General features: G+C 52.0%; 7 protein-coding genes across 7 annotated transcripts; 3 read left to right on the top strand and 4 right to left on the bottom strand.

The window, feature by feature from the left end:
- Positions 1 to 3,163: 3,163 nt before the first annotated feature.
- STEHIDRAFT_126207 (uncharacterized protein) lies at positions 3,164 to 3,796 on the bottom strand. Its single transcript, XM_007310782.1, has 2 exons — positions 3,550 to 3,796; positions 3,164 to 3,482 (listed from the first exon to the last, which is right to left on the bottom strand). The coding sequence occupies exons 1-2, from the start codon at positions 3,681 to 3,683 to the stop codon at positions 3,392 to 3,394; spliced, it is 225 nt and encodes a 74-aa protein (XP_007310844.1). The 5' UTR covers positions 3,684 to 3,796; the 3' UTR covers positions 3,164 to 3,391.
- A 519-nt stretch (positions 3,797 to 4,315) lies between these two features.
- Positions 4,316 to 5,610, top strand: STEHIDRAFT_126206 (uncharacterized protein; the record flags this gene model as incomplete). Its single annotated transcript, XM_007310781.1, has 2 exons — positions 4,316 to 4,911; positions 5,109 to 5,610. Coding segments are annotated over exons 1-2 (949 nt in total), but the record flags the coding sequence as incomplete, so codon positions are not given.
- A 251-nt stretch (positions 5,611 to 5,861) lies between these two features.
- On the top strand, positions 5,862 to 10,410 carry STEHIDRAFT_150792 (uncharacterized protein). Its single transcript, XM_007310780.1, has 14 exons — positions 5,862 to 6,352; positions 6,432 to 6,529; positions 6,687 to 6,827; positions 6,920 to 7,493; positions 7,579 to 7,593; positions 7,662 to 7,740; positions 7,826 to 8,036; positions 8,142 to 8,322; positions 8,429 to 8,569; positions 8,658 to 8,766; positions 8,843 to 8,879; positions 8,961 to 9,057; positions 9,214 to 9,339; positions 9,397 to 10,410. Exons 1-14 carry the CDS (start codon positions 6,053 to 6,055, stop codon positions 9,694 to 9,696), a joined length of 2,409 nt encoding a protein of 802 aa, XP_007310842.1. The 5' UTR covers positions 5,862 to 6,052; the 3' UTR covers positions 9,697 to 10,410.
- A 1,695-nt stretch (positions 10,411 to 12,105) lies between these two features.
- On the bottom strand, positions 12,106 to 12,483 carry STEHIDRAFT_163116 (uncharacterized protein; the record flags this gene model as incomplete). The annotated part of the gene is made up of 2 exons (XM_007310779.1): positions 12,106 to 12,365; positions 12,462 to 12,483. 2 exons carry the CDS (start codon positions 12,481 to 12,483, stop codon positions 12,106 to 12,108), a joined length of 282 nt encoding a protein of 93 aa, XP_007310841.1.
- A 2,171-nt stretch (positions 12,484 to 14,654) lies between these two features.
- On the bottom strand, positions 14,655 to 16,496 carry STEHIDRAFT_163115 (uncharacterized protein; the record flags this gene model as incomplete). Its single annotated transcript, XM_007310778.1, has 2 exons — positions 14,655 to 14,673; positions 14,737 to 16,496. 2 exons carry the CDS (start codon positions 16,494 to 16,496, stop codon positions 14,655 to 14,657), a joined length of 1,779 nt encoding a protein of 592 aa, XP_007310840.1.
- Positions 16,497 to 16,977: 481 nt separating this feature from the next.
- Positions 16,978 to 19,672, top strand: STEHIDRAFT_163114 (uncharacterized protein; the record flags this gene model as incomplete). Its single annotated transcript, XM_007310777.1, has 7 exons — positions 16,978 to 17,140; positions 17,205 to 17,244; positions 17,614 to 17,839; positions 17,914 to 18,027; positions 18,116 to 18,688; positions 18,796 to 19,102; positions 19,194 to 19,672. The coding sequence occupies 7 exons, from the start codon at positions 16,978 to 16,980 to the stop codon at positions 19,670 to 19,672; spliced, it is 1,902 nt and encodes a 633-aa protein (XP_007310839.1).
- A 1,364-nt stretch (positions 19,673 to 21,036) lies between these two features.
- On the bottom strand, positions 21,037 to 23,007 carry STEHIDRAFT_68728 (uncharacterized protein; the record flags this gene model as incomplete). The annotated part of the gene is made up of 2 exons (XM_007310613.1): positions 21,037 to 21,505; positions 21,644 to 23,007. 2 exons carry the CDS (start codon positions 23,005 to 23,007, stop codon positions 21,037 to 21,039), a joined length of 1,833 nt encoding a protein of 610 aa, XP_007310675.1.
- Positions 23,008 to 23,730: the final 723 nt, after the last annotated feature.

Here is a 23,730-nt window from a genome sequence, read left to right as displayed (position 1 = left end):
GACTCGACGAGCGCGCGACGAGTTTGGGTTAGTACTGCACTAGGCTCAAGCCACGATACGTAGGCTATGTTTCACCTAGAAGGTACGTAGAATTTTACTAGCCATTGTGGTAGATCCTTGAGACGGCGAGTGTCTGCCCTCTTTCTTCAAGTTCCCCATCGTGTTTTCGGCCTTTCTACTACCCATGATGAACCAACGGCACCGCTGTATTTCTCGAGTGACAGTTTTCCTTAGCGCAAGGCACCCAAGTCGGAGACCGATTTGTATTAAAATTTAACGCGCAGTTTGAATCATGACGAGACACTCAGACACGGCATTTTCCATCCATCTCGTTTGTCAGACTCCTGCGCGCTTCGAAGCTTTTCATCTTAATTTTGTATCATATCATATCATATCATATCACACCATCATCACCCTCGAGTTCAACAATAGCACGAGCGGTCTCAAACTAGCGACATGAGAATCCCTCGTGCACAATCTGAGTCACCACACCTCTACTCCACGACAACGGTTTCCTAATACACTCTTCGTTACCTGCCAAGCGTGAAACTAGCTGAAAATGTCGATCCTATAGACACTCCAACTCCGACAGTTAGGTTTCAAAGCTCCGTTCGAAACCGTGCCGTTATGGTGTTTCTCCGAGCGCTAGCCATGGTCTGTGCAGGGTCTGTCCTGACCGTGTGTAGGTGTCGCTGTTCTTAGTGGAAGATGAGTATGGCGTACGTATTGTGTCACACTTGCCAGTCTTTCTGCCATGCTTATTGTTATTGTGGTGAATACAGAACGCAACGTTCAGACCTCATGCGTTTCCATTTGTCTGCATGACAGATACCATTGTGCTCATGACAAGAACCCGGATATTTTAGGAAGGGGCGCCAGACTATTCCCGATCATGTCAGTACTATACTTACAGGTACTTCTACGCCTAAGTATTTCACTTGTGACTCCTATGACCTGGACAACCCACAACCATCTGGGTGCATGCACATGACAGACGTCATGTCTCCAACGTTCCACAAATCTACTCCTTACTGTAACAATTTCCGGGTGAACAAAGTTTGTCGGACATGCGCCACCGTGGCGCCAACGGTCTGAATTATGCCAATGTAAAAAGATCCCGAGGCTCGAGCGATGATGTCGTATAATGTAACGTACAGTATCTCCTGCGTCAGAACATGAATTCACAGTATCAGTCGACTTAGGCCACGACGTCGTGATCTATATCGTCCAAGCCTTCGTCCCGAGATCCCACCCCGAAGGGTGAACTTGAACTCACCAGCAGCATCATTGCAATCTGACCACTAGTACTGTGTTCCTCTAAGTACGTCCACGTATGGTCTAGATCTCCAAGAGGCACTTCTGCAGACGGTACGGTTACAGTATACTTAGTAGAGTAAGTAGTATGAAGATGGACGGTTGAGGGTTGAGGGTTTAGGCCTCCATTATCATTGGGCGGGGCTTATTACACTAATACAGTATGGCTACATGTGTTTGCATGGAGGTGGAATAGAAGGGAATAGACGAATTCGGATCGTGAGTCACATGTGTGTATGTATGTATGTATCCTGAATGAATTCCTACGAGCGCTCATCGAAGAATGTAATTTTAGTCCACAATGCACATCGACTTGACTCCCCATCGTCGCTAATTATACAAGAAAGCCACAGCCAGCTGGCCAGGATTCGAAGTTCGAACAGCAAGGACGGACATTAAAATATTAAGCCACGACGAGATTCGTGCCTATCGTACTCGAGTACGCTCTATAAAACTTAAACTCATCTTTCCGCCCTCATCGGAGGCGGAGTCGAAATCGGACTTACTTCTATCTCTATCTGCTCTCTGGATCTATGTCTATGTCTGGTACCGCACCCGTCACAACTGAATCCCTCCCTTCCTCCCTACACGGTACGACAAAACAGCAACCCATCAGGGGAATGAACCCTTATTTATAGGCAATGCAGATGTGAGATGTTATATCCCAGACTTTGATGCCGAGGGAATGAAACGGAGTGCGGAGTGTCATTGGTCAATGTAGAGCGGGACGGACGAAGCAGAAGCGGAAGCATCGGGGCACGAATCACGAAGGGCGGATACTTAGCGATGAGACTGTAACAGAGCTATATCGGTCTTTGGAACCTCGAGGCTCGAGACCTCAGATGGATATGTGCATGATACATGATGCAGGAAGCATGATGCATGAAGCTTGAGCGGCCCTACGTACCTGTGTGAATCGGCATCAGGAATCAGGATCGATCGGTTTGCGTGGGCTTGGGCGTGGAGTTTCCGCCGTTTTAAGTTAGGGAAAGTAAGAAACAAAGAAAGGAAGGAAGGAAAGGTGGGAGGGAGGGGGTAAGTGTCCATGTTCTCGTCTCGTCTGAATAGTGGATCAGAGGAACGTAGTGATTACCCTGTAGCTGAGTATACAGTATCAAACTTCTGTATCTCGGACTGGACCAGGAGGTAGGAGCACTAGCGGTTCAATTGCTGTGGGTCAAATACCTCGAAGATCCAACATCGAGTGACGCGTAGAAAACATAGAGCGGGAAGGAACATAGGGAGCGGGGCACAGGGAGAAGCACAAAGCGAGAGCCATTTTACACACATTTACGCTCTTATAACGATCGTAGAACGCCAACGCCACGAGCAATGGAACTCTCGCTCTCGAGCTCGCACTCGCTCTCGGTCGTCGGTCGTCGGTCGGTTCGGCTCGACCCTCGATCGACGGTGCAGACCCTCGATGGTGCGCCCCGATCTAAACCAGATCATCAGTAGTAGCTGTGAGTACCTAGTTGATGCTTGCGACTTGTCTGTCAGATGCGTGTTGAATGACTCGGACTAGGCTAGGCGGGTGAGTATGGTCGTCTGTGTGAGTTGTGGGTAGATCGAGAGAGCATCAGTGGACTGAAAGAGAGAGAGGATGGGAATGGTACAGCGGTGAAGGTCACGATCGCACGACGCAAGACAGAGAAAGGATCGATCGGGAATAGAGAAAGATGATGTCGATCCTGGGTGTTGCCGTTCTATTCACAGGTCTCTTTGCACTGCTCGCTGTCATTGTACAGTGTACGGTTCAATCGATCCATCCAGTGCATCAGGAATATTAAGCTTTAGTTAGGTTGTGTCTCAGTCGCGGTCGAGAAGGATAGAAGGAAGGAAGGCAGGGGTGAGTTATGGCAGAAGCGAAAGAACGAACGAAGGAACGAAGATGAGGGGAGGGTTTGGAGGAAGCAAGGAGCTTACGAACGATTCATAATATTAAGCTCGTCTTACGGGCTCACGGAGCGAAAAGAAGGTGGAGGCTGGACGCAAAAGGATGAGACGTGAATCATGTGCAGGGACACCCGAAAAAGGCTCAAGGAAAGCCAAGCTTGGATGAATGAGCACCTCTTCGTCACAAGCGTGAGCGAAGCCTACGAAAAGCTTGTCCTGTGACAGAATTCATCCCGTACATCGCAGCGGGGTTTCCGTATGCGGAAGATAACCTATACACAAGCATAATAACGGTATATGGAAATGAGAGCGCGAAATTGTTGTGGTAAGTTGTCATGCCTTCGATGCGACGATTCCGAGTCCGATTCAGATGCCGATGCGCCGATTTCGTCGTGTCGTGTGATTGATGGATCAGTGGATGATGGCGCGGCGCACGGACCACCAATGATGCGGTCAGTATTAGTGCATGCCATTAAAATTGTGCGATTTTATCGTGGGGGCGTCGATCTCGAGCTATCCTACCAGTTCAGATCAGAGCGTTCTGGTTCCATCGCTTGCGGCGGATAAGGTACTCAGCGAGATGGGCTGCAGAGATCGTCCAGGGGGAAAATTAGAATTATGGTTGGGAATTCGAATCGGATGCGCAATCCAGAGGGGAGATGCGATGTCCGGTCTTGGGTGAGGTAGGGGTGGCTTGGGAGAGCTGGGCACTGGAAGGGCTCTCGTTTAGCTCTCGCGAATCATGAATCCAGGGGTATTCGTAAGCAAATCCATGCCCATATCCAAGAAAAGGAGCGAGATTGCTTACCTTGTCGAAAATAAGAATTGAGCGAAAGAAACGGGTAATTGACCCATAGTAGAACGCCATCCCAAACGAAGCGACATCTAAAACGAGAGGACGACGAGGGCCGGGTGTTGGGCAGGAGAGAGTTTAGCGCTGTGGTGGGAACGCAGAAGAACGGCGCACGGAGATGGGAATCCCCATATGGGAATATGACCTCCCGTCCAGGAAGATCCTTCGACGCTCACGGTGCCCATTCGCTGACCTCGATATATAAAGTCCGCCGGGCGTCTTGCCACCTACAGTCTTCGCTCCCCCTTCCCTCTCTCCATCACCGCCTCACAACATCCCTCGCCCACCGTCGTCCCCGCGTCTTGCACCTATCATTTCCCATCGTCCGCCACGACGACCGACGACGATGCAGTTCGACCAGGTCTATCACAAGCGCGAGCCTGACCTCGCGGATGCGTTGGCCTATAACACACACCCCGGCGCCGGCCCATACCTGGCTTCCAATTCGGCTGCGAATTCGGCTTCTTTCCACCACCAGCACCACCACCACGACGCCACCAACACCATCGACCCTTACGCCCACCAACACCACCCACACGCGTCCTCCAACACCCACCACTCCTCCTCTTTGCCGATCCAGTATCCCGGCTCGGACTCATACCCCGACTATAGCGGCATCTCCTCCAAGGCAGCACCCCTCGCGGAGTTCGAGTATGCGCCGTCGTATTATCAGCCCGGGTCCTCGAACAGTTCGACGTACGGAGGTGCGGAAGGGTACGATGGGTATGGCGGATCAGGAGCGTACGAGCATGCGAGCAACGTGCAGGACGTGCAGGACAGCACCACACAGGCGCAGTGGGGCTACCCGAGCCCTGTCTCGACGACTGGGAACGGTATGAATGACAGAGGTGCGTTCCTTCGTCCTGTTCGTCCACGGACTTCGTCCTCTTCGCTTCCTTCCCCGCACGCGCTCTTGCATGGCATTCGCATCGCATCGCCATTTTATTTTATATAATTTATGCATGTTGGTCTGATCGAGGCTAATCAACGTCATCCCCCTCTCGTCATCCGCCGTCCCGCCGGCAACTCCCCTCCCCACACACAGACATGTTTGCTTCCGTCTCATCCTCCTCCCCGTCCTCCTTCCTTGCCAACGCCATCTCCTACCCTCCCTCGCACGACAACAACAACACCCAAGCGTCATACACACACTCCCACCAGCCATACCCCCGGTCCGACGTCCAACCCATCCCCGTCACACCGACACCGACCGCCTTCTCCACTTACGATTCCTATTCCCAACACTCGCAGTCCCAGTCCCCACCCGACAGCACCGGCATCCCCATTCCCAACGCTCATGCAGCATGGAACCAGCCCACGCCGCCTCTCACCTCCAGTGGCTCCGACAGTCTCAGCATCAGTTCCGGCTCGTCGCCTTCTTCGTCGCATGGCCATCCCCTCGCACAGGACGACGTCACGATCCCGCACCAGCACCAGCACAAGTCGTGGACGCCGTCTGTGCCTGGGTACGATGTTAGCTCGGGGTATATGATGGGTGGGTTGGATATGAGAGGTGTGGAAGGGAATGCGAATGCGATTGCGATGGATGTGGGTGGGATGGGGGGGAGTAATGGGAATAGTCCGACTTTGATCGCGCCGATGGATCTTATGCCGTTCTCGAACTCAGGCTACGGACCTGGTCCTGTGTACGTGCAGCAGCAGCCCCCGACGACGACTGTGCCAGTGCCTGCTCCGACGCAGGTATCCATCCCTCGCGCTTCTGTCGTCGCGCGCCAAAATCAACACCAGCATCAACACCAACACCAACATCAACACGCACAACATCAACATCAACAAGAAAGCCAAGTCGGCCCAAAGCGGACGTCGCATAAGGATAAATCCAATAAGAAGTCGACGGCGGCGAGCGGGCCCTATCCACAGGACAGCAACAACAAGGACAACAAGGAGAAGAGGGAAAGGGACACCACTAGTTCTTCACCGTCTTCTTCGCCCACGTCGAGTTCTACTTCGCCGTTGACTTCGTCGCCGATGTCAGCGAGGGCCGTCCATGCCCATGCCCATGCTCCGACACAGACGCATAATGTGTTACCGACATCGACGAGTCTCACGAAGGTGGTGGGTTCGCCGACGACGTCCCCGCATGCACATCATCATCCGTATGCGCCCGTCGTGGCTACGGCTACGGCTACGTCGTCAGTCGCTGCTACCCAGAGCGTGAAGAATGGAAATGGTGCGGGCGATGTCTCGACGGGACAGGGACAGGGACAGGGACAACAAGTGTCGATGAAGAGGCCGCCGGGGGCTTGTTCGAGGTGTAAGCGGTTGAAGGTGCGTTTCAGTGGCGTTGTGTATGGGTCCTGGTATTATGGCGTTATTGACGGAGCATGTGTGATGGGGTTGTGTGCAGATGCGCTGCGTGTTCAATGATGATGCGTCGGTGTGTCAGAGGTGTACGGCGGGCGGGCATGAGTGTGTTAGTGAGGGGCGGAAGGCGAGGACGCCCAGGTGAGTTTCAAACTTCAGTCATGATATCCTCCGCCGTTCTATCGTACATCATTTCACACCCGTCTTCATCTAATACATATAACCGACGCTGACCGTCTCATTCCCTCACCGCCGACGCTGACCTTCTCGTCCCTTCAACCCTAAACCCAACCAACAGCGAACGCGAATTCCTCCTCCGCCAGATCCGCTCGAAGAACGAACAAGTGACGAATGTCTTGAGGCAGTTACATACCCTTCCGGGGAGCTACACGCCTATAGGGATCGTGCCTGGTCATTTGACGCTGAGTGCGCAGGAACGGTACGTTTATACTTTACTTGTCAGACTCCTTGTTCACCTTTGTCATCGACCCAAACTGACCTATTCACTTGTTCGATCGTTCGCTCACACAGGGAACAATTCACCGAAGTCCTGACCTACCTCGAAAAACGCTCCACACGACCTCTTCCCGCCCCCGACGGAACGACAAAAGCCGTCCAGCCGTTCGACTCGCGACCGCTCGAGGAGGACGGAGAGGTGTATAGCGATTCGGAGGACGAGGAGATGGACGTCGAGCGACATCTCCTTGGCCTTAGCCGGCATTCGCAGGACCATTCTGGGGACGAGGACTCTGAGAACGAGGATTCCGAGCGTCTTGGTGGTCGGTCAGGAAGAGTAGGGGGAAGTGGGAAGGGAAAGAGCAAGGAGCTGGCCCGCCCACGCGCGCTGCCGGATCGCACGGCCCCCGTTGGTTTCCTGGCCGATGCGAGTCTGAAGTACGGAGCGCGCGGGTTCAGTCCCGAGGATTTTTTGAAGGGGATGGGCGCCGCGGGGGGGATGGGGATCGCGAATGGGTTGTATTTCCGTCCGGGGCCGTATGCGGATTTGGATCTGAGGAGGATTATTATTGAGAGGGAACAGGTGCCGGAGATATTGAGTTCGGGGTTGATTAGTTTTGAGGATGCGAAGGCGCTGTTTAGGATGTACGTCCTTCTGCCTCCTCCAGATCTTTCCATGCGAGAGCGAGAGAAAGAACGAGAGACTGACGCGTGTGATGCGATTTGATAGATACTTCGAGCGAATCAACGTGAGTGCCCGTTTCGCGTTTTCCTCGTGGCTGTTTACTGAGAGCGCGAGGGGTGTTCGTTCGTGTAGACGTTCTTGAGCGGGATCGACGAGACGATCTATACGCCTGCGAGTGTGTTGAGACGATGTCCATTTTTGTTCACCGTTAGTGAGTAGCGATTCTCCTCCTCCCTCCCCTCCCCTCCTGTCCGTTCAGGTTTACTTATCAAAAATCCGACATCAACCCCCAACAGTCTGCGCCGTCTCCTCCCGGTACTTCTTCGAACGGCCAGGCCTCTACAAGATCGCGATGCATTTCGCCAAGGCCGCCGCGGCGTCGACGGTTGTGGACGGCTGGAAGACGGTCGAGACGTGTCAGGCGTATCTTATCCTCGCTGCGTACGGCTTCCCGACGCGGAGGTTCGAGGAGGATCGGGGGTGGTGTTATACCGCTATCGCTACCAGGTGCGTGCCTATTCACTATTCACATCTTCTACATTCGATGAGGATGTTCCGAGCTCACCACGCTGCTGTGTCTCCGTGTATGTGTGTATGGGTGTATTCGTGTAGGATGGCGGTCGAGCTGAACCTGAACAAGCCCCCACCGCCGAACAGTACCCCTGCGAAGCCGGAGGACGAGCGGCACGAGCGGGAGATGTTGAATAATCGAAGGACGTGGATGTTGTGCTGTATTATGGATTATAGTACGGCGATGCAGTTGGGGAAGCCGCCGACGATTTTGGAGGATGAGGTAAGTTTGGTGTTCACACGAGTCCTCTCTCTCTTTCTCTCCCCTCCCCCTCCTGCGTCGATTCCTGTCCGTGTATTAACGGTGTGATACTTTTATGTTTCTGTAGTTGATCCGGAACGCGGAGCATTGGTGCTCGTCGAGCACGTTCCAGCACCCGTACGATGTGCATCTGCCGGTGATCATTAGCTTCTTGAGGATCATGAATGGGTTCATCGAGGCCGTGTCGAATATTCCGCTGCATCTGCAGGTGCGTTTTCTCATTCCACCTTCCCTTGTGTTCAATCCGAACTTTGTGAGCTAACAAGTTCGTTTTGTTTACTTTCGTGGTATTACAGAGGGACGAAACGCACGTCACGGCGAAGATCAAGGAGTTCTATGATCGTGTAGACTTGCTCGTGAAGGTTAGCTTGAAGAGGGGGATGAGAGGACAAGATGAGCGGGATGGTGCGTTCAGCCTCTCCCTCGACGTCTTCGCTTAAGCGAATTTGAGCCTAACCGTCGTATTTTATCCATGTGCTAGATATGGCCATGATCCTTCGCGAGGGCATGATCGCTTAGTACGTCGTTTCTGTCGCGATTGTGTGCGTGGAAGTCAAGAGGCTAAATATCGTATCGCGTTGTTCGTTGTTTGTGTACAGTCTAGGGCATTACTGCCGACTCATCATACTTTCGTATGGATATCAGGCTGATCTTGGAGGATCGGCGAGTGTCTCGCAGGCAACATTTTTGGCTGGGGTGAGTTTGGGTTCCATTTTTGGAGCCGCGCCCCACACCCCGATATAACACACTCCATTCCGCTTCTCCCCTAATATAACCCCTCCCACCCACCCCACGACGATCACGATCCGAAATGTAATGGATGGCTGACTTTGGGGTGCGTTTTTTCGGCAGTGCATCGATGCGTGCTTCCAGCTGGTGGACGTGTGGACGAACCAGATGTTGCCCACGGGAAATATGAAGTACTCGCCCGAGTTCTTCTATATTGGTGCCGGCTTCACGGGAGCGTTCTTGTTGAGAGTGAGTCCATTCCCCAACCCGTCGTTATTTACAGCACTAACACGAACGTGCGTTCAGCTCCTCCACCCCAGCCTCGCGGAAACCATCGATCAGAACAAACGCGTGAAGATCTATAATGTCGCCCAGAGGCTGATCTCGTCGCTCGCTTCGCCGGTCGTGGCGATCGACGAGGAACATACGCCGAAGCAGTATGCGACGTTCTTGGAGGAGTTGATGCGTAACATGGTAGCGCTTTGGGAACAACAGGGCGGTGTGGGCGCGTGTGCTAGTACTTCGAGTGCGAATGCGGGTGGAAGGCAGCACACCAAGAGTCAGAGCGGTATGAGGGAGGCGAGGGTGCAAGAGGTTGCGTGTTGAACAGGTGTGCAAAAGTCCTCGAAGTGGGTGAACTTCGTTCCGAGTCGTGGATAGTCCCTCTCCCCTTCCCTGTCTATGGCTGGTCCCTCTTGCGTTCTTGTCATTGGTCGTTGTCGTCGTTTCTTATGTTTATGTTTCCGGCTATGTTATGCTTTGTACTGTCTTGGATCGCATCGTTTTCTCGTTCTCTCTTGCTCTACCTTTCCTTTTCTTCTCTTTCCCCTCTATCGTTTCTGCTGGTTTCCTCCGTGCTAATATCCTTTCTTTGTACTCGACTCTCATCTCCCCCCTGAACTCGTCTCCTCGTTCGAAGTATTCCGTTCCGCCGTATATACATATACTCCGCCTCGCTCTTTATTGATTTCATTTGCATCGGAGCCTGTTGCTGTTGGCTCTCTGTACTCTTATTCCCTTCTACTTCCTCCTCTTCCTTTCCTCTCTCCCTCCGTTTCCGGCTGTTGCATTCCGGCTTGCCCGATACCGTCCCCCCTGGCTCGAAGTACCCATAAGTAATTTGTTTTTCTTTGCATGCGTATATACATAACCCCATACAATGGCTCATGAAGTTTCTTTTGTTGTTTCTTTTCCTGGATCTGAATTTTAGTCCGCTATATACATAGGTAGCTCTCGAGAGGAGAGCTCGATTTACCCCCGTTTCTACGTACTCAGAGTCGTACTCAGCTTCCCCCTTTGTTCCTTCGTACTCAACTTCCCCCCTTTGTTCCCCTTCGTACGTTACATGGCTCCACTCGCAGTCGCAGTTGTATAATCCGATTCGCATCAGATCAGCAAAGCGTTCCATGGCCTTCCATAGCTCGAATCAGAGATCGATTTTCCTCAGGTGAGTGACAAGGCCGCCTTTGTATCCGTTCTTCGTTCTTCTCCTGCCTCATTCAACACGATATCCGTGACGTCCAACGCCCATATCGGTGCCCCGTGGACGCACAACGAAGGCCAGAGTCCCATAAATAGCTGTCCACTGACACCCGTCCGAATGTGGTTTTATTGCGATGGACCGTGGCCTCGAGGTCCGTACCGGTGCCACGCTCGCATTGACACTAGCTAGAACTCTGGAGGGCTCAGCTCATTGGTTCCTCGAAGGTTAAGTAGTCTGACTCTGTATGTCCCGAAGAGTCTCGCGGGTCGAGACTGGGCGACGTTATTTTGAGTATTAGGGCATAGGAGTAAGGCGAGTTGCTCTGCATGGTCGGCGGATGGGGAAAGTGTCAGTTGAGCCTTTACGATTTGCGCTAAGCTCGTTGGGTATAAGTGAGGAGGATAATCTCGATTCTTCCGCCCCAGTCAGTCGCTTTTTGACTCTTTAAGTGCTCGTTTTTGACAGCTCGGTTGGGGCTATACTGAACGGAGAAAAGGCTGAGGGAGGGTTCGCGTCTGAGCGAGTCGAAGGAAACAACGCGGGGTGCCAGTGGTGAGAATATAACGGCGGGGCTGAGTTCTAGCATGGATTTACAAGTCACTATTGAACCACTGGTGGCTTTCTGTCCCTTGCACGTTTACAAACACCGCTGAGAATCTCAGGCTAAGGCGGCCAGTTCTTGTGGTGGCCTACAAGTGACTCACCGGTTGTTTATCTCCATCCCCATGTGTGTGACGGTTGGGCGGGTTAACGGCCTTCAGATAATGTTCGCCGGGACCGTGACGTTGACGGTGGCGATTGATTGTGCGAGAGCCTGTGGGATTCAAGCAGTGAAGAGAACTTTAGAGATTCTGTGTGCTCCATGGGTCTGCAGAGCTTGACTGGGTAGTGTAATTAATGATGCGGTGGAGTTCATAGGTTTTGAGACGGAAATTGTGGGGTCGTTTGAGGTAGAATTTGCGTTAGAGTACTTGTCGAGGGACTCGGAGGCCAGGATGACTTCGAGCAAACTTCGAGTGCCGAGTGGCGTAGGTGAATCAATGTACTGATGAATACTCAATATATATTGCTCCATTAACTCGACTGGTGGTGGAATTAGACAACATCTGGAATATGCTTGCGTCAAGAACTTGTGGCAGTGCTTTGCGCGAATGTTGCCACATTCGAGCGATTTCTTACGCCACAATGTGTGTTCGGAGGCTTCCGGGATGTCTCGTCGTGGGAAATTTGTGGGTCAAGCCGCCCCGCCCAAGCCAACAAAACTTCACCACATCTCACTTTATAGGTTATACCACGACGGCAACCCCGAATGCGAGTCAGCATGGCCAACGCGGTCGGTTGCATATACCAGAGTAGTCAATGGAAACACTCCATTAGCTTTGAAGCAAGCTTGAGTTGGTGTTGGGCGCTCTGCCACACAGTGACCGCAGAATAGCTGAAATCATAACAGAGTGGTTTTATGGCATAACACAGGCGAGGTTGTGGATATGAACAGGGTGAGCCATCCAGCCAGCTTCCATCGTCACGGACCGTCACTTCGCCTTATTTTTTGACTTCTCCCGCATCTCCTTAATTGCTTTCCCCGTAGCCTCCCAGTCCTCCTCAGTAACCCCAAGGGCCTCCCACGGTTCCTGGTCCTCCCCTACCGGTGGATTCACCGGCATCTTACGTGGGAAAGAGCCATACCGGGTAATCCCATCCAAGTCCAACACACACACCGAGCGCAGCTCCGAAACTCCATTATCGGTGAGCCATTCCTTCACTTCCAAGTCCTTCTCCTGCTCCGGGCTATCTGGAAGGAAGGAAGGAAGGTATATTCAGAGTACAATACGGTCCCATGAGGAACAATACTCCTATCTGTAGCCAGGTACGTGCACTAAATACATACTGCCACAGAGGCCATCGGACATCTCTACCGCTTTGACCCTCCAAAGAGCATCTCACGGTCTCGGATTGCCCAAAGCCAAAAAAATCCACCACCGGAGCCCATCCACCACACACTGAACCAGAGGTGAACCCAGAACGTACCGTACTACTGAATGAAAAAACACATTGCTTCCAATACTAGACGCTGCATCGAGATAAGTCTGAACCTGTGATGATGCCTACAAATCCTTGCCCGAGGCGGTGGATGATGCAGTCATGTCTCGGCCTGCTCACTGTGTCGTCGTGCGCACGTATACTGAGTGAAAGGAAGCAAAGCCAAAAATCTTTCAGTAGATAACGGGTGTCTGGAGGCCCCATAGTCGAGCGATATAGTGTTGAGTCGCGATGTGGTACCACAAGTGCGAGAAATCCGAGTTTTTGAGGCTAGAAAGCGGTGGCGGGCTTGTCTGAACCAGTCATCTCCCCAAAAACCTGTATGCTTAGTGACTGCATGATTGACTGCCTTCGAAGACGCGTCAAGTATCGAGCTAAGTCAGTGCGAGGCTTCTGAGATAGGGAATCCCAAATGGCGGTCCACTGCGGATAGGAGCGCGCCAGTTGAAGTACTACTTGTTTCGTCGATGTCGACTTCACAGTCAAGCTGGTGATTGTACGTCGAAGACTGAGGATAGTACACTAGATAGACTTATATTATTAGTGTTGCCTATGTACGGTGAAAGATAGGAAATTATTCAATCAGCCATAACATGTCATGGATGTATCCGAGTCGATGTGCAGCTGCGAACTTCCGCATAGGAGCGAGGCATTCGAGTTTTCTGTCTGAAAGCTAGGAATAAGTTCTTAGTGCACCATCATATATTCTCCCCGTACACTGTCCATGGAAGGAAAGAAGGTCAGGAGTGCGGGAGGGAGTGCTGGCTGTGGCCCGCGACCAATCCTCCAGCTGTGTCAAGGGCTTGTCGAGTCCACAGCGAAATCGTTTTCAGAGTTGGGGTGCATGCAAAGTATGTTATATACGACGACAAAGCCTTCTCGTGCTACTAAAAGTACATGTTGATGCTTTTGGAAGGTACAGAGGTAGACATCGAAGGCGTAAGGGGATGGATGCCTCGCCGGAAGTCCAGGCAGTCCGGATGACATCCACTCGCCTTCCCTGTACAGTGAAGTATTGGTGCGGGGGGTTTTTTTTTTCTTTTTTTTTTTTTTTTGCAACTTCTTCGACATCGTGAGCGTGGGGTCATTGCCTCCGACGTCAGAGGATGCGCGAAGGTTGAGGTGAATGGAGAATGTCTCTCGATACTATTTCGTTGCAAGCAGGGCTCTTCAGTCTCAAAGATCAGCGAGCGTCATCCGAGCCCCCAGTAATCCATCCATCCCATAGTTTCACGCAATCAGGCTCTGGACACTCCTCGAGGGTATCAATACTCTCTCGAGGGCCTCTGGCTCTTTGATTGGCATCTGTCTTGAGAATGTAGGAGGCTCGGAAGTGCCGACTTCGAACGTACCTCACGGACAACCTGGTCCCGGGTTCTCCTCTTTAACGGGTCAGAACTGTGTGCAAATCATCATTCCTGGCTTCGCGTCGGGGTGTGTTAAGCCAGGTCGATGACATTTGGGCAACATGATCCATGCTGCGAGAATGTCGTGCCTGCCGTTGTCCACGAGCCAGTTATTTATGGGACACTCAAGTCTCGTGTCAGGGACCTCATCGTCATTTATGCCGAGGTTTTTGTTCAACGTTCGAGCGGCGCTGAGATCGAAGAAGTAGCCGCCAAGTTTGATGGTCGTCATTGGAATGACACTACCAGAGAAATGTGGTTAAGTTCGAACACAGACTTGAGAACAAGGACACTCACCGTGGGCGTTGGGCCAGGTCGATGATCTGGTTCTCAATCGATGAAAGCCACGATTCTTACATTATCTCTCGGGCCGAAAAACACGCGCTAAGTTGCAGCACGTAGCATTGACCTCGAGCACCGTGTTGAAGCACCTTCACGTATTGTGCGCTCTCAAAGTTGTACAATGCCAACTACAGAGTCATTCCGATGTCAATTACCATCTATATCTCCGTGAAGGACACGCGCACGATTAGATTGATTGAAACGTATAAACAAGAAAGGGTCTACTGAAGAATAGAGACTGTACACGCAGTATGGAGCATGCAGATGGAGTCGAACCCATATATTCGAACGACCTATGTGCGACGTCGAGCCCTGCAAACGAACCACCAATGAATACGACAGGACTCAAAGGGACGGTCAAATAAACATACGTACACTCCGTATCTCGTATCAAGATCGATCTCAGCCTCTTGAACAACCTCGAGTACAACCTCACGAAGACTTTGTAGTAGCCTAGGCGAGACCTTGCAGTGACTGAACTGGATGCTCTTAATCGGAGACGCGGATCGCTGTCGACACTCGAGGGACGCAAGCAGTCCTCGCCTCAGGGCATCGTCCGACTCCGTGGGCGTGAGGTCGATGCTAAAGAAACTCACGACTGTAAGTGATGGTAAAAGGAGATGGGAACCGCGCGGTCGGTCCTTCAGGGCAGAATCAGCCTCGGAAGCACGGGTGCCAGTACCAATGGCTAGCACGTCGAAGAAATTGTTGAAGGTGGGCCACTGCGCATTGTTGACGGACGAAGGAATGGTGGCGATTGTGAGATGTTCGATGGCCTTGAACATGCTAAAGAACCTTGTCCAATGAGGGATCGTCCACATATGGCTGCGAATATAGAGCGTCGTAAGATGGTCAAATGAACAGCGTCCGAGAAGCAACGGGAAAATGTTGTCTTCCGTGGAATGTCTATCGCTCATGAAAACACATCGTAATTCCAGATGAGGGGGTACATTTGGCATGAAGGGCATGTGCATGATAACCGTGATTGTTTGGCCTGAGTCTGCGAGGGCGAGTCTCATGCAAGATTTAACTGAGCTCATAAAAGAGTTAATGAAGGGAGACATCATGAGAAGGTCCTCTCCAGTAGCATATTGAGAGGTGAGATCAAATGATTGGACCATCGTACTGGTGGAAATCTCTAGGCAGCGCCGAAAATTGGCACACTCATGCGCTTTTCCGGAAATCTGTAGCTCGGTCAGGTGGGGAAGGGATACGGTTTGAGGGGGAGGTAATAGATGAAAATTCTGGAGTGGTATCCAGGGAAGGATGTGGACGAGATGAAGCACTCGAAGTTCCGACATTTGGTCAAGAACCGTAAGCAACGTGGGCAACGTGGGTAGATACGCGGAGTCCAGCTCGATAACGCGGTGAAGAGGTAGTCCGAGCTTCAAGGTAAGCAGGGATCGAAAGGGGAACACCGACTCGGGTCCCCAGTGAATGAGGAAACCGTGAAGTTCCAAGTGGCGCAATCGAGGAAAGTCCTCCGCCAACCAGCTGGGTATAGACGAAGGACCAGTCAAGTCTGCTGGAGGAATGTCTATTGGTCTCATCTTCAGGCTGAGTGTTTCTAAACCGTGAGCGGCGCCGGCTACCATCAATAAAAGGTCTTCTACATGGGATACGCTAGTGGGATGGAGTGGCACGACCAGAGAAAGTTGTCGCACGTGATACATGTGAGCATTAAGTGTAGCTTTGTCGAGTAATATAGGATGACCGAATACGATGGAATAGTCGATATTGATAGGAGCAGCTCGTGAACGCTCGAACATTACTTTGGTCCACTGTGGTCCAAGAACAAAGGAGATGTCCGACCACAACAAGGAGTGGCGCACTGAGATATCTCTCCACATTCGACAGACATGGCTCACGTATATCCATCCCAACCAAGGTCTACCGACGACCCTTCCATCATTGTGGATAATACGGGGCCGATCGTCGATGGCGCGAAATATCGCTGTCATCGTTTCGTACGGAAGCCTCGAGATGAGAGCGCGATCGTTTCGTACAGCGCGTAGGGATGTGACTCGACTGGACAGCGCTTGAATCTGAGCGGTGAGAGCATCAATCTCAGCATCTATTGGATCGGCAGAGGACATCTGGGACAGCGCTGAGACATCGTTGGTTTGGCCAGACATTGCCTGCATCGAGGATTTGAGGGATTTAAAAACAGAGCCCTAAACCGTGAAAATGTCGGTCACCTAGTCAAAATAAAGCAGCAGTACTAACTTACCTTGATTTCTCTATCCTGTCAATGCGATAAGTCAGTACGAGGATGGTCGTCGACCCCAAGGAAGGTCCAAGTCCGCTTTCAACTTCATTGTTGTCACGTCCAAACCGTGAATTTGATAATTTGCCACTCGATCATCCACGTGGCCCTCTTTTCACCTCGATTGACCCAGCAGCTGGCGCGTTTTGACCGTCCACCGTCCATTCAACCCAATTCAGAAAAAAACGTTGTTCGCCTCTCCGTACGTATATAATGGCACTCCTTTCAGATCCTTGTTCTCCACTTTCACCATCAGCATCTCCCCGAACGCTACCAAACACTTTATCAAGTTGGAATTTCCCTGTGGCGAAAATATGGCACTAATGGACGTGATGATGGTGGATGTAGAAATGTCTGAAGCCACTCCTGCGACCGTAGAGGTCCCGACTATTACAGACTCGGATGTCAAGATGGACGTTGCGACTGAGGTGGCCACTGCGCCGGTAGCAGATGGGATGGAGCTGGACAGCACGGACGTGGACGAGGAGAAGAAGCTGCTTGCGATTCGTCAAGGTGCGTTTGTTACACTTTTGTTGGAGAAAGAGCGTGAAGTTGACTTGGTGCGTTGCTTGTGTAGTTGAGTTCTACTTCGCAGACTCCAACCTGCCCTATGACCGGTACGTGTATCGTGCTCATCATTTTCATCTGTCTGGCATATGCGTTTTGGCTGGGTATGACTCGTATGATAGTCATTCGAACCAAGCTTTGGCCATGTGGAAAACTCCTCTTTGAGTCTATGGACATACTGCTGGATATATGATCCACTTAGAGGCGTGAGGTCCAATGTGCTGTAATGTGCTCTCATGAGCTCATCGGAAGCTCGAAGCGGTGGCACCCTTTCACTTCTACCAGCCACATACAAAGCTTGGCTGTTGTACCCCTATTCTCACACCAAACACCTCGCAGTCCATACTCAGCAGCAATCTTCTTCTTTCTCTTGTATCTCCGCATAATATTCATTCGCTCACCTCACCTCATCCTCATAGCTTCATGTGGACCCTCCACACCAAAAACCTCGACCACTGGGTCCCCCTCGAAACCGTCGCCTCCTTCAAACGTATGCGCGAATACACACAAGCTCTCGGCTTGCCTGCGCTGGCGGCGCTGTTGCGGACGAGCGAGGAGCTGGAGGTGGATGAGGAGGGGAAGAATGTGAGGAGGAAGAAGGAGGTCCAGGAGCCGAAGGGACAGTGGGAGAGGAGCGTTTATGCTGTGCGTTTTTCTGTCCTTTTCTCATATTGGGAGTATGGGATGAGATATTGACGAGCGATGTGTGGCGTATACAGAAAGGTTTTCCGGACGAATCTGAAGGACTTCAACGTGAACTCGAAAAGTTCTTCGAGAAATGGGGTAAAGTCAATGCCGTTCGTATGCGCAGGGACGAGCACAAGAAGTTCAAGGTGTGTCTTTCTTTTCAACGCCCTTTCTTCTTCTCCCGCCAATATCGCACTGATCCCTCGTCGGTCGTATCCGCACTACATCCCACAGAACTCCGTCTTCGTCGAATTCGCAGACTTCTCCTCCGTAACCGCCTTCCTCTCCACCACCCCTCCCCCCACCTTCTCTCCCTCTCCCTCCTCTCCCTCCTCCTCCGATCCTTCCTCAACCTCCCCCGCCCCGGAGCCCCTCCTCATCATGTCCAAGGAACAATACGTCACCTCCAAAATGGCCGAAAAAGGCATCGCAGGCAAACCCCTCGGCATGTCGCAACCCGGGCGCACAGGCCTCGACGGCACAGAACACAAGTTCAACGCTTTCAAGCTCGTCGATCGGGATACCTACGGCGCTCGAGGCGGTGATCGCGGTGATCGTCATCATCCCTCGTCGGCAGCTAACGAGCCCAACGACCCGCATGCGATGAAAGTCGATTCGGTGGGAGCGAAGGGCAAGGGTGGGAAAGAGGTGATACTTGAGTTTATGGGGAGTAAGATTAAGGTTTATGAGAGGGAGGGGCAGGGGTGGATTAAGGATGGGGATGTGCCGGATACGAAGGGCGCGACGATGAGGTTTGAGGTGAAGGGGTTGGGCGTTGGGGGAGAGGTCAGTTTCGATGAGATTAAGGTGCGCTTTTTTATTCGTTGTCTTTGAGCTTTGGGGTTTGGAACGTTTGTGCTACGGAGGAGGACTGTGCTGATTTCGGACCTTTTTTTACTGTCCATGTTCATCAGACCCCGCTGAAAGGCCGCTTCGCCCGCGCGCCCTTCGTCAAGTACATCCCCGCCGTCGACCCAGCCACTTCCTCAGAACCTGCTTCCACCTCCGAAACCCCAGCCGCCAATGGAGACGCGACATCTACCACCACTCCCCCGGCCACCAACGGAGAGCACAAACCCCGCGAACCGCGCTACCCGCCCCAAGCCCACGGCTGGGGCTTGGTAGGGTTCGATGTGCCGCTGAAAGAGGAGGACGTGGCATTCGTGAAGGAGACGATTAAAGAACTCGGGGGAAAGGAGGTCACTTGGAGCATGGCGGGCGGTGAGTATCCTTTTTCTTCTTCTCTTTCTTCCCGTTCACTTGGAGACTGAGGTTTGATGTGCTGACTCCCTCCGACTCCTCCGATCGATAGAACAAGAAGAACGGATGTTCTCCCTCGACCGTGCCCGGTCCGCTGCGCGTCGGATCTATACATTCGCGACCAACTCGAACCCTTCCTCGCACAACTTCCGGGATCGATCGGAGTCCAACGGTCGTGGTGGGCGTGGTGGAGGACGTGGTGGCCGGGGCGGAAGGGGTGGCAGAGATGGGGATAGGGGAGGGCGGGGTGGGAGGGGACGTGGTGGCCGAGGACGAGGTGGACGGGGAGGGGGGAGGGACCGGGATTCTGGACCGAGAGAAAATGGGAAGGATGACGCGAAGTCGGAAGGCGGTGAAGCGGCGGCTACGGGGGGAGCAGGCACAGGCGAGGAGAAAGCGGAGGTGGGTGAGAAGAGGAAGAGGGCGGTCGAGCCGGATGGGGGACATGATAGCGGGTTGAGGGGACAGGGTGTTCCGACGATCGTTAGTACGAGTGCGAAGAAGGCGAAGGTGGATGGGGAGGAGTCGTAGTGCGGTAGAAGTGAGAAGTGAAAACGGGCGTGTAGTCCGATTGTAATATGTCTTGCTCCGTGCTCTGGCGAAAAGTCGACGGTCTTTTTTCTTTCTCTGTTTTTCGCGATGCGTCGCTCAGACATGATCTGCTTTGCTGATCTAGTGCGCTGTCCTTAGTCTCGGCTCTCCCAAGATCTTGGTCGTGCTCGTGCTCGTGTTCATAATTGTACTTATACGTCATGTTATCCGAACATTCAGTTGTACCAGTCGATAATAAGAACATTGGGTATTGTTGTGATTGTATGTAGACGAGACCCCGTTTATGAGATACTGAACTCTATCCAAATGCAAACCCATCAAGAAATAAGCCGTTGAAGATGACGTCCCATCATGACAATCCAACGCCTGCACCGACCCAACACAATGCCCAGTCCTCGTACCAGCATCACGATGTAAGCACCCACTATGTCGAAGACACGAACAATACGCATGAACCCCGTGGCAAGCACCACCACCGAACCAATCACTATCACAATCTCTTTCGACAATTGCCACCCCATGGCCAACAGGAATATGGCCATCGCCGTAGTTGCGACACTGAGCAAAAAGCTAGGTATCCGTGACGAAATGGCGAACGAGATGTGAGTATCGTAGATATCCTTGACGTGTTCCTACGATTGATTGAATCATCTCCGTCACTAATAAGGTTGAGGAGAGCATTGGGGCTTACCTCCCATTGGGCATTGTTGAGGTTCGCATATTTGAATATGTAGAAGCCAGCGAAGAGTATTCCAAAGCCTGAGGTAATCCCTGAGACGGCAGTAGCCATTTTCGGTACAGTACCTAGATTGAAAGCCGTTCCTGATGACGCGGAAAAGAAAACAGTAGCGACCACTCTAAGAAACGACAATCAGCCGCTACGCTCAGTGTGAAAACATGATGACGATTGAGACTGACGCTGCAATGGCAAGCATCTACAGCAGTTCGTCAGAACATAATCTTTACTGGCATGGGAAGACAATGGTACTTACAGCGAGTAAAGCATTCCACCATTCTTGTTTGATGCGGGACTGAAGGTTGGACCACCCATTGTCCGTGGAAGTCGCGTTTTCGAGGTCCTTGTAGTATGTGAGTGATTGAATTGTATGCGTGAGGACTTCTCGAAAGGAAGGGTTGACGGTCATGTTTTCGGCATCCTCTGGGGCCAGCGCGGTGTTGCGGATAAGTGAGGGAAAATAAAAACGTAACAGGGCTACGCCGAAGGCCAATGGCATCAAATGTAGGTGGTCATTGAGTAAACCTTCCGTCCTCCCTTCCTCCCACAAACTTGAAAGGCCTCTCGTCTCCGTGCAGGCGGGATCATCCGTAACGGTCCCTGTATTTTAATCGGTGAACGATTGGACACCGAAATATTCATCGAGAGACTCGTCTGAGGACTCGCCTTCCGATAGTAACCCAGTATCATAACCCTCGACATCGTCGTATGGGTCAGAAGGGTCGGTCTGTGACCGGAGTATAATTTCCAGTTCAGAACAGTGGTCGGTTTGTGAGCGGAGTATAATTTCCAGTTGGTTGAGCAGACCCGGCTTGTCAGGATGCGCATCAGGGGTAAGCGAAATAGCTTGTCGGTGAGCAGAAATAGCGTGGTCGACGTCTGAGGAATTGCTTGTATGCTCGAACCGACGCAGAAATGACCGTCCGATGCTGGAGAGATACATGGGCTTGTCCAGATTACTGTCCTGAGTAAGCTCAATGGCCTCCTGCTGAGTAGAGATGGTCTGATCGAGGTCGAGGATATTGCCGAAACGTTCGAACCGGGAGAGCAAGGAAAGTCCGAGGTCAATCAGAAGCCTTGGCTTGTCCGGATGTATATCAGGAGCAATTGTAAGGGCCTGGTGGTGAGCAACGACAATTTCCTCATCAACAGAGGTATTCCTCGTATGCTCTGGCCGACGCAAAAATAGCTGGTTGGTGACGCTGCCAAGATACATAGGTTTGTCTGGACGATTATCATAAGTGAGCTCGATGGCGCGCCGCTGAGCAGAGAGGGCTTGATCGATGTCGAAGACGTCCCCGAAACATTTGAACCGGGCGAGAAATGATAGTCCTAGGTCATTCAGACGCCTGGGTTTGTCAGGATGCATGACAGGAGTGAATGCAAGAACCTGCTTGTGAAAGACAATAGCTTCCTCAACATCGGACTCATCCCTTGTATGCTCGAACCGACGCAGCAACGACCGTCCGAGGTCGCTGAGATATATAAGCTTGTCTGGATGGTCATCAGGAAGGAGCGCAATGGCATTCCGCTGGGCAGTGAGGGCCTGATCGATGTCGAGGAGATCGAAGAAATGTTCGAACCGCAAGAGCAAGGAAACTCCGAGGTCATTCAGGTGCCTGGGCCTATCTGGATGCGCAGCAGGAAGAAGTACTAGGGCCTGCTGGTGAGCGACGATAGCTTCCTTAATATCGGAAGGATTCCTCGTATGCTCGAACCGACGCAACAATGACTCGGACCTTCCGGAGTTGCAGAGATACATAGGCTTGTCCGGATGATCATCAGGAAGGAGTGCAATGGCATTCCGCTGAGCAGTGAGGGCCTGATCGACGTCGTGGATGTCGAACAAATGTTCAAACCGCAAGAGGAAGAAAAGTCCGAGGTCGTTGAGAAACATAGGCTTATCCGGATGCGTATCAGGAGTGAGTGCAAGAGCCTGCTTGTGAACGTCGATAGCATCCTCAACATCGGAGGCAGCCCTCGTATGTTCGAATCGACGCAGGAATGACCGCCCGAAGTGGCCGAGATACATAGGCTTGTCTGGATGAATATCAGAGGTGAGCTCGATGGCCCTCTGCTGTGCAGAGAGAGCCTGATTGATGTCGAGGATGTCGCTGAAATGTTCGAATCGGGCGAGGAAGGAGCATCCGAGGTCGTGGAGGATCCTGGACTCGGCAGAATGCCTGTCAAAAACGAGTGCAAGGGCCTGCTTGTGAACGGCGATAGCTTCCTCAACATAGGAGGGATTCATCGTACGCCCAAAATGACGCAGTAATGACCGCCCGAAATAGCTGAGATATTGAAATTTGTACGGATGATCTTTAGGAAGGAGGAGAATGGCAATCCGCTGGGTAAGGAGGACCTGATCGATGACGAGGATGTTACCGAAATATTCGGCCTGTGCGAGGTAGGAGAGTTGGAGATCATTGGAATGCCTGAGAGAGCCATATTTCCGGTGTGCATTAAGAGCGAGGGCAAGGGCCCCTTCGTGAGCAATGATAGCTTCCTCAATATGTGAGGTGTTCTTCGTATGCTCGAACAGACGCAACACTAAGTTGCCGAAGTTGCCGAGACACATAGGCTTTCCCGGATGATCATCAGGAAGGGTCGCAATAGCGTCCCGCTGAGCAGTGAGGACCTGATCGATATCGAGGGAATTGTCGAAACGTTCGAAGACGAAGAGTTCAGTGAGGGCAAGTACGATGGAGTTCAGGCGCCCAGTGTTCACCGGATGACCATGAGAAGTGTATGCAAGGGCACACTGGAGGTGATGTATCCTGTCACGACGCTCTTTGATTGCTGTATTCACCTTATTTAGCGTTTGCTAGGATGAATAGTTGTTATGTTTTTTTTATTGAATGAAGAGCTTGCTCATTAGCAGGCGTACCGTCACTGGTATCGCGGCAACTGTCACTTCTTCCTGCCAGAGCTCGAATTCGCTAGCCGTACCCTCCATCGAATAACCAGAGGTTTCGGGGTCTGTCAATATGTACTCAGCAAGAAATGTAACAACTACGAGAAGGGATACGAGAGGAACGTACCGAGTGTCGTCAAAGTGTCAACGACAGTGAGGAGCTACTCAAAGTTGTGGATGTTGAGGTGCGACAAAAGTTCAGTGGAAAAGAGACGCCAAAGAGACGCTGGACTCGAGATACAGCATTCCTGCATAGCATGCTCAAGGCCGCGTGTCATCTAAGAATACTTGCATCGCGGGAGCGTTGTTGAATCCAGCGCTCCTGGCTTCAATCGCCGATGCTATATTAATCTTTTAATGGTGCAAATGATGTAGTCAAACGCATGA

This window comes from Stereum hirsutum, assembly GCF_000264905.1.
Source record: "Stereum hirsutum FP-91666 SS1 unplaced genomic scaffold STEHIscaffold_21, whole genome shotgun sequence".
Lineage (NCBI taxonomy): Eukaryota > Fungi > Basidiomycota > Agaricomycetes > Russulales > Stereaceae > Stereum > Stereum hirsutum.
This window is presented reverse-complemented; position numbering and strand designations above follow the sequence as displayed.

What these genes read in the sequence shown, in the direction of transcription:
- STEHIDRAFT_126207 (XM_007310782.1), bottom strand. Translation starts at nt 3,683, where the DNA reads ATGGCATGCACTAATACTGACCGCATCATTGGTGGTCCGTGCGCCGCG. An exon ending in TCGGAATCGTCGCATCGAAG is followed by an intron (nt 3,483 to 3,549) that starts GCATGACAACTT and finishes GCTTGTGTATAG; the next exon opens with GTTATCTTCCGCATACGGAA.
- STEHIDRAFT_150792 (XM_007310780.1), top strand. Translation starts at nt 6,053, where the DNA reads ATGTCAGCGAGGGCCGTCCATGCCCATGCCCATGCTCCGACACAGACG. An exon ending in TCCATTTTTGTTCACCGTTA is followed by an intron (nt 7,741 to 7,825) that starts GTGAGTAGCGAT and finishes AACCCCCAACAG; the next exon opens with TCTGCGCCGTCTCCTCCCGG. An exon ending in AGGCAACATTTTTGGCTGGG is followed by an intron (nt 9,058 to 9,213) that starts GTGAGTTTGGGT and finishes TTTTTTCGGCAG; the next exon opens with TGCATCGATGCGTGCTTCCA.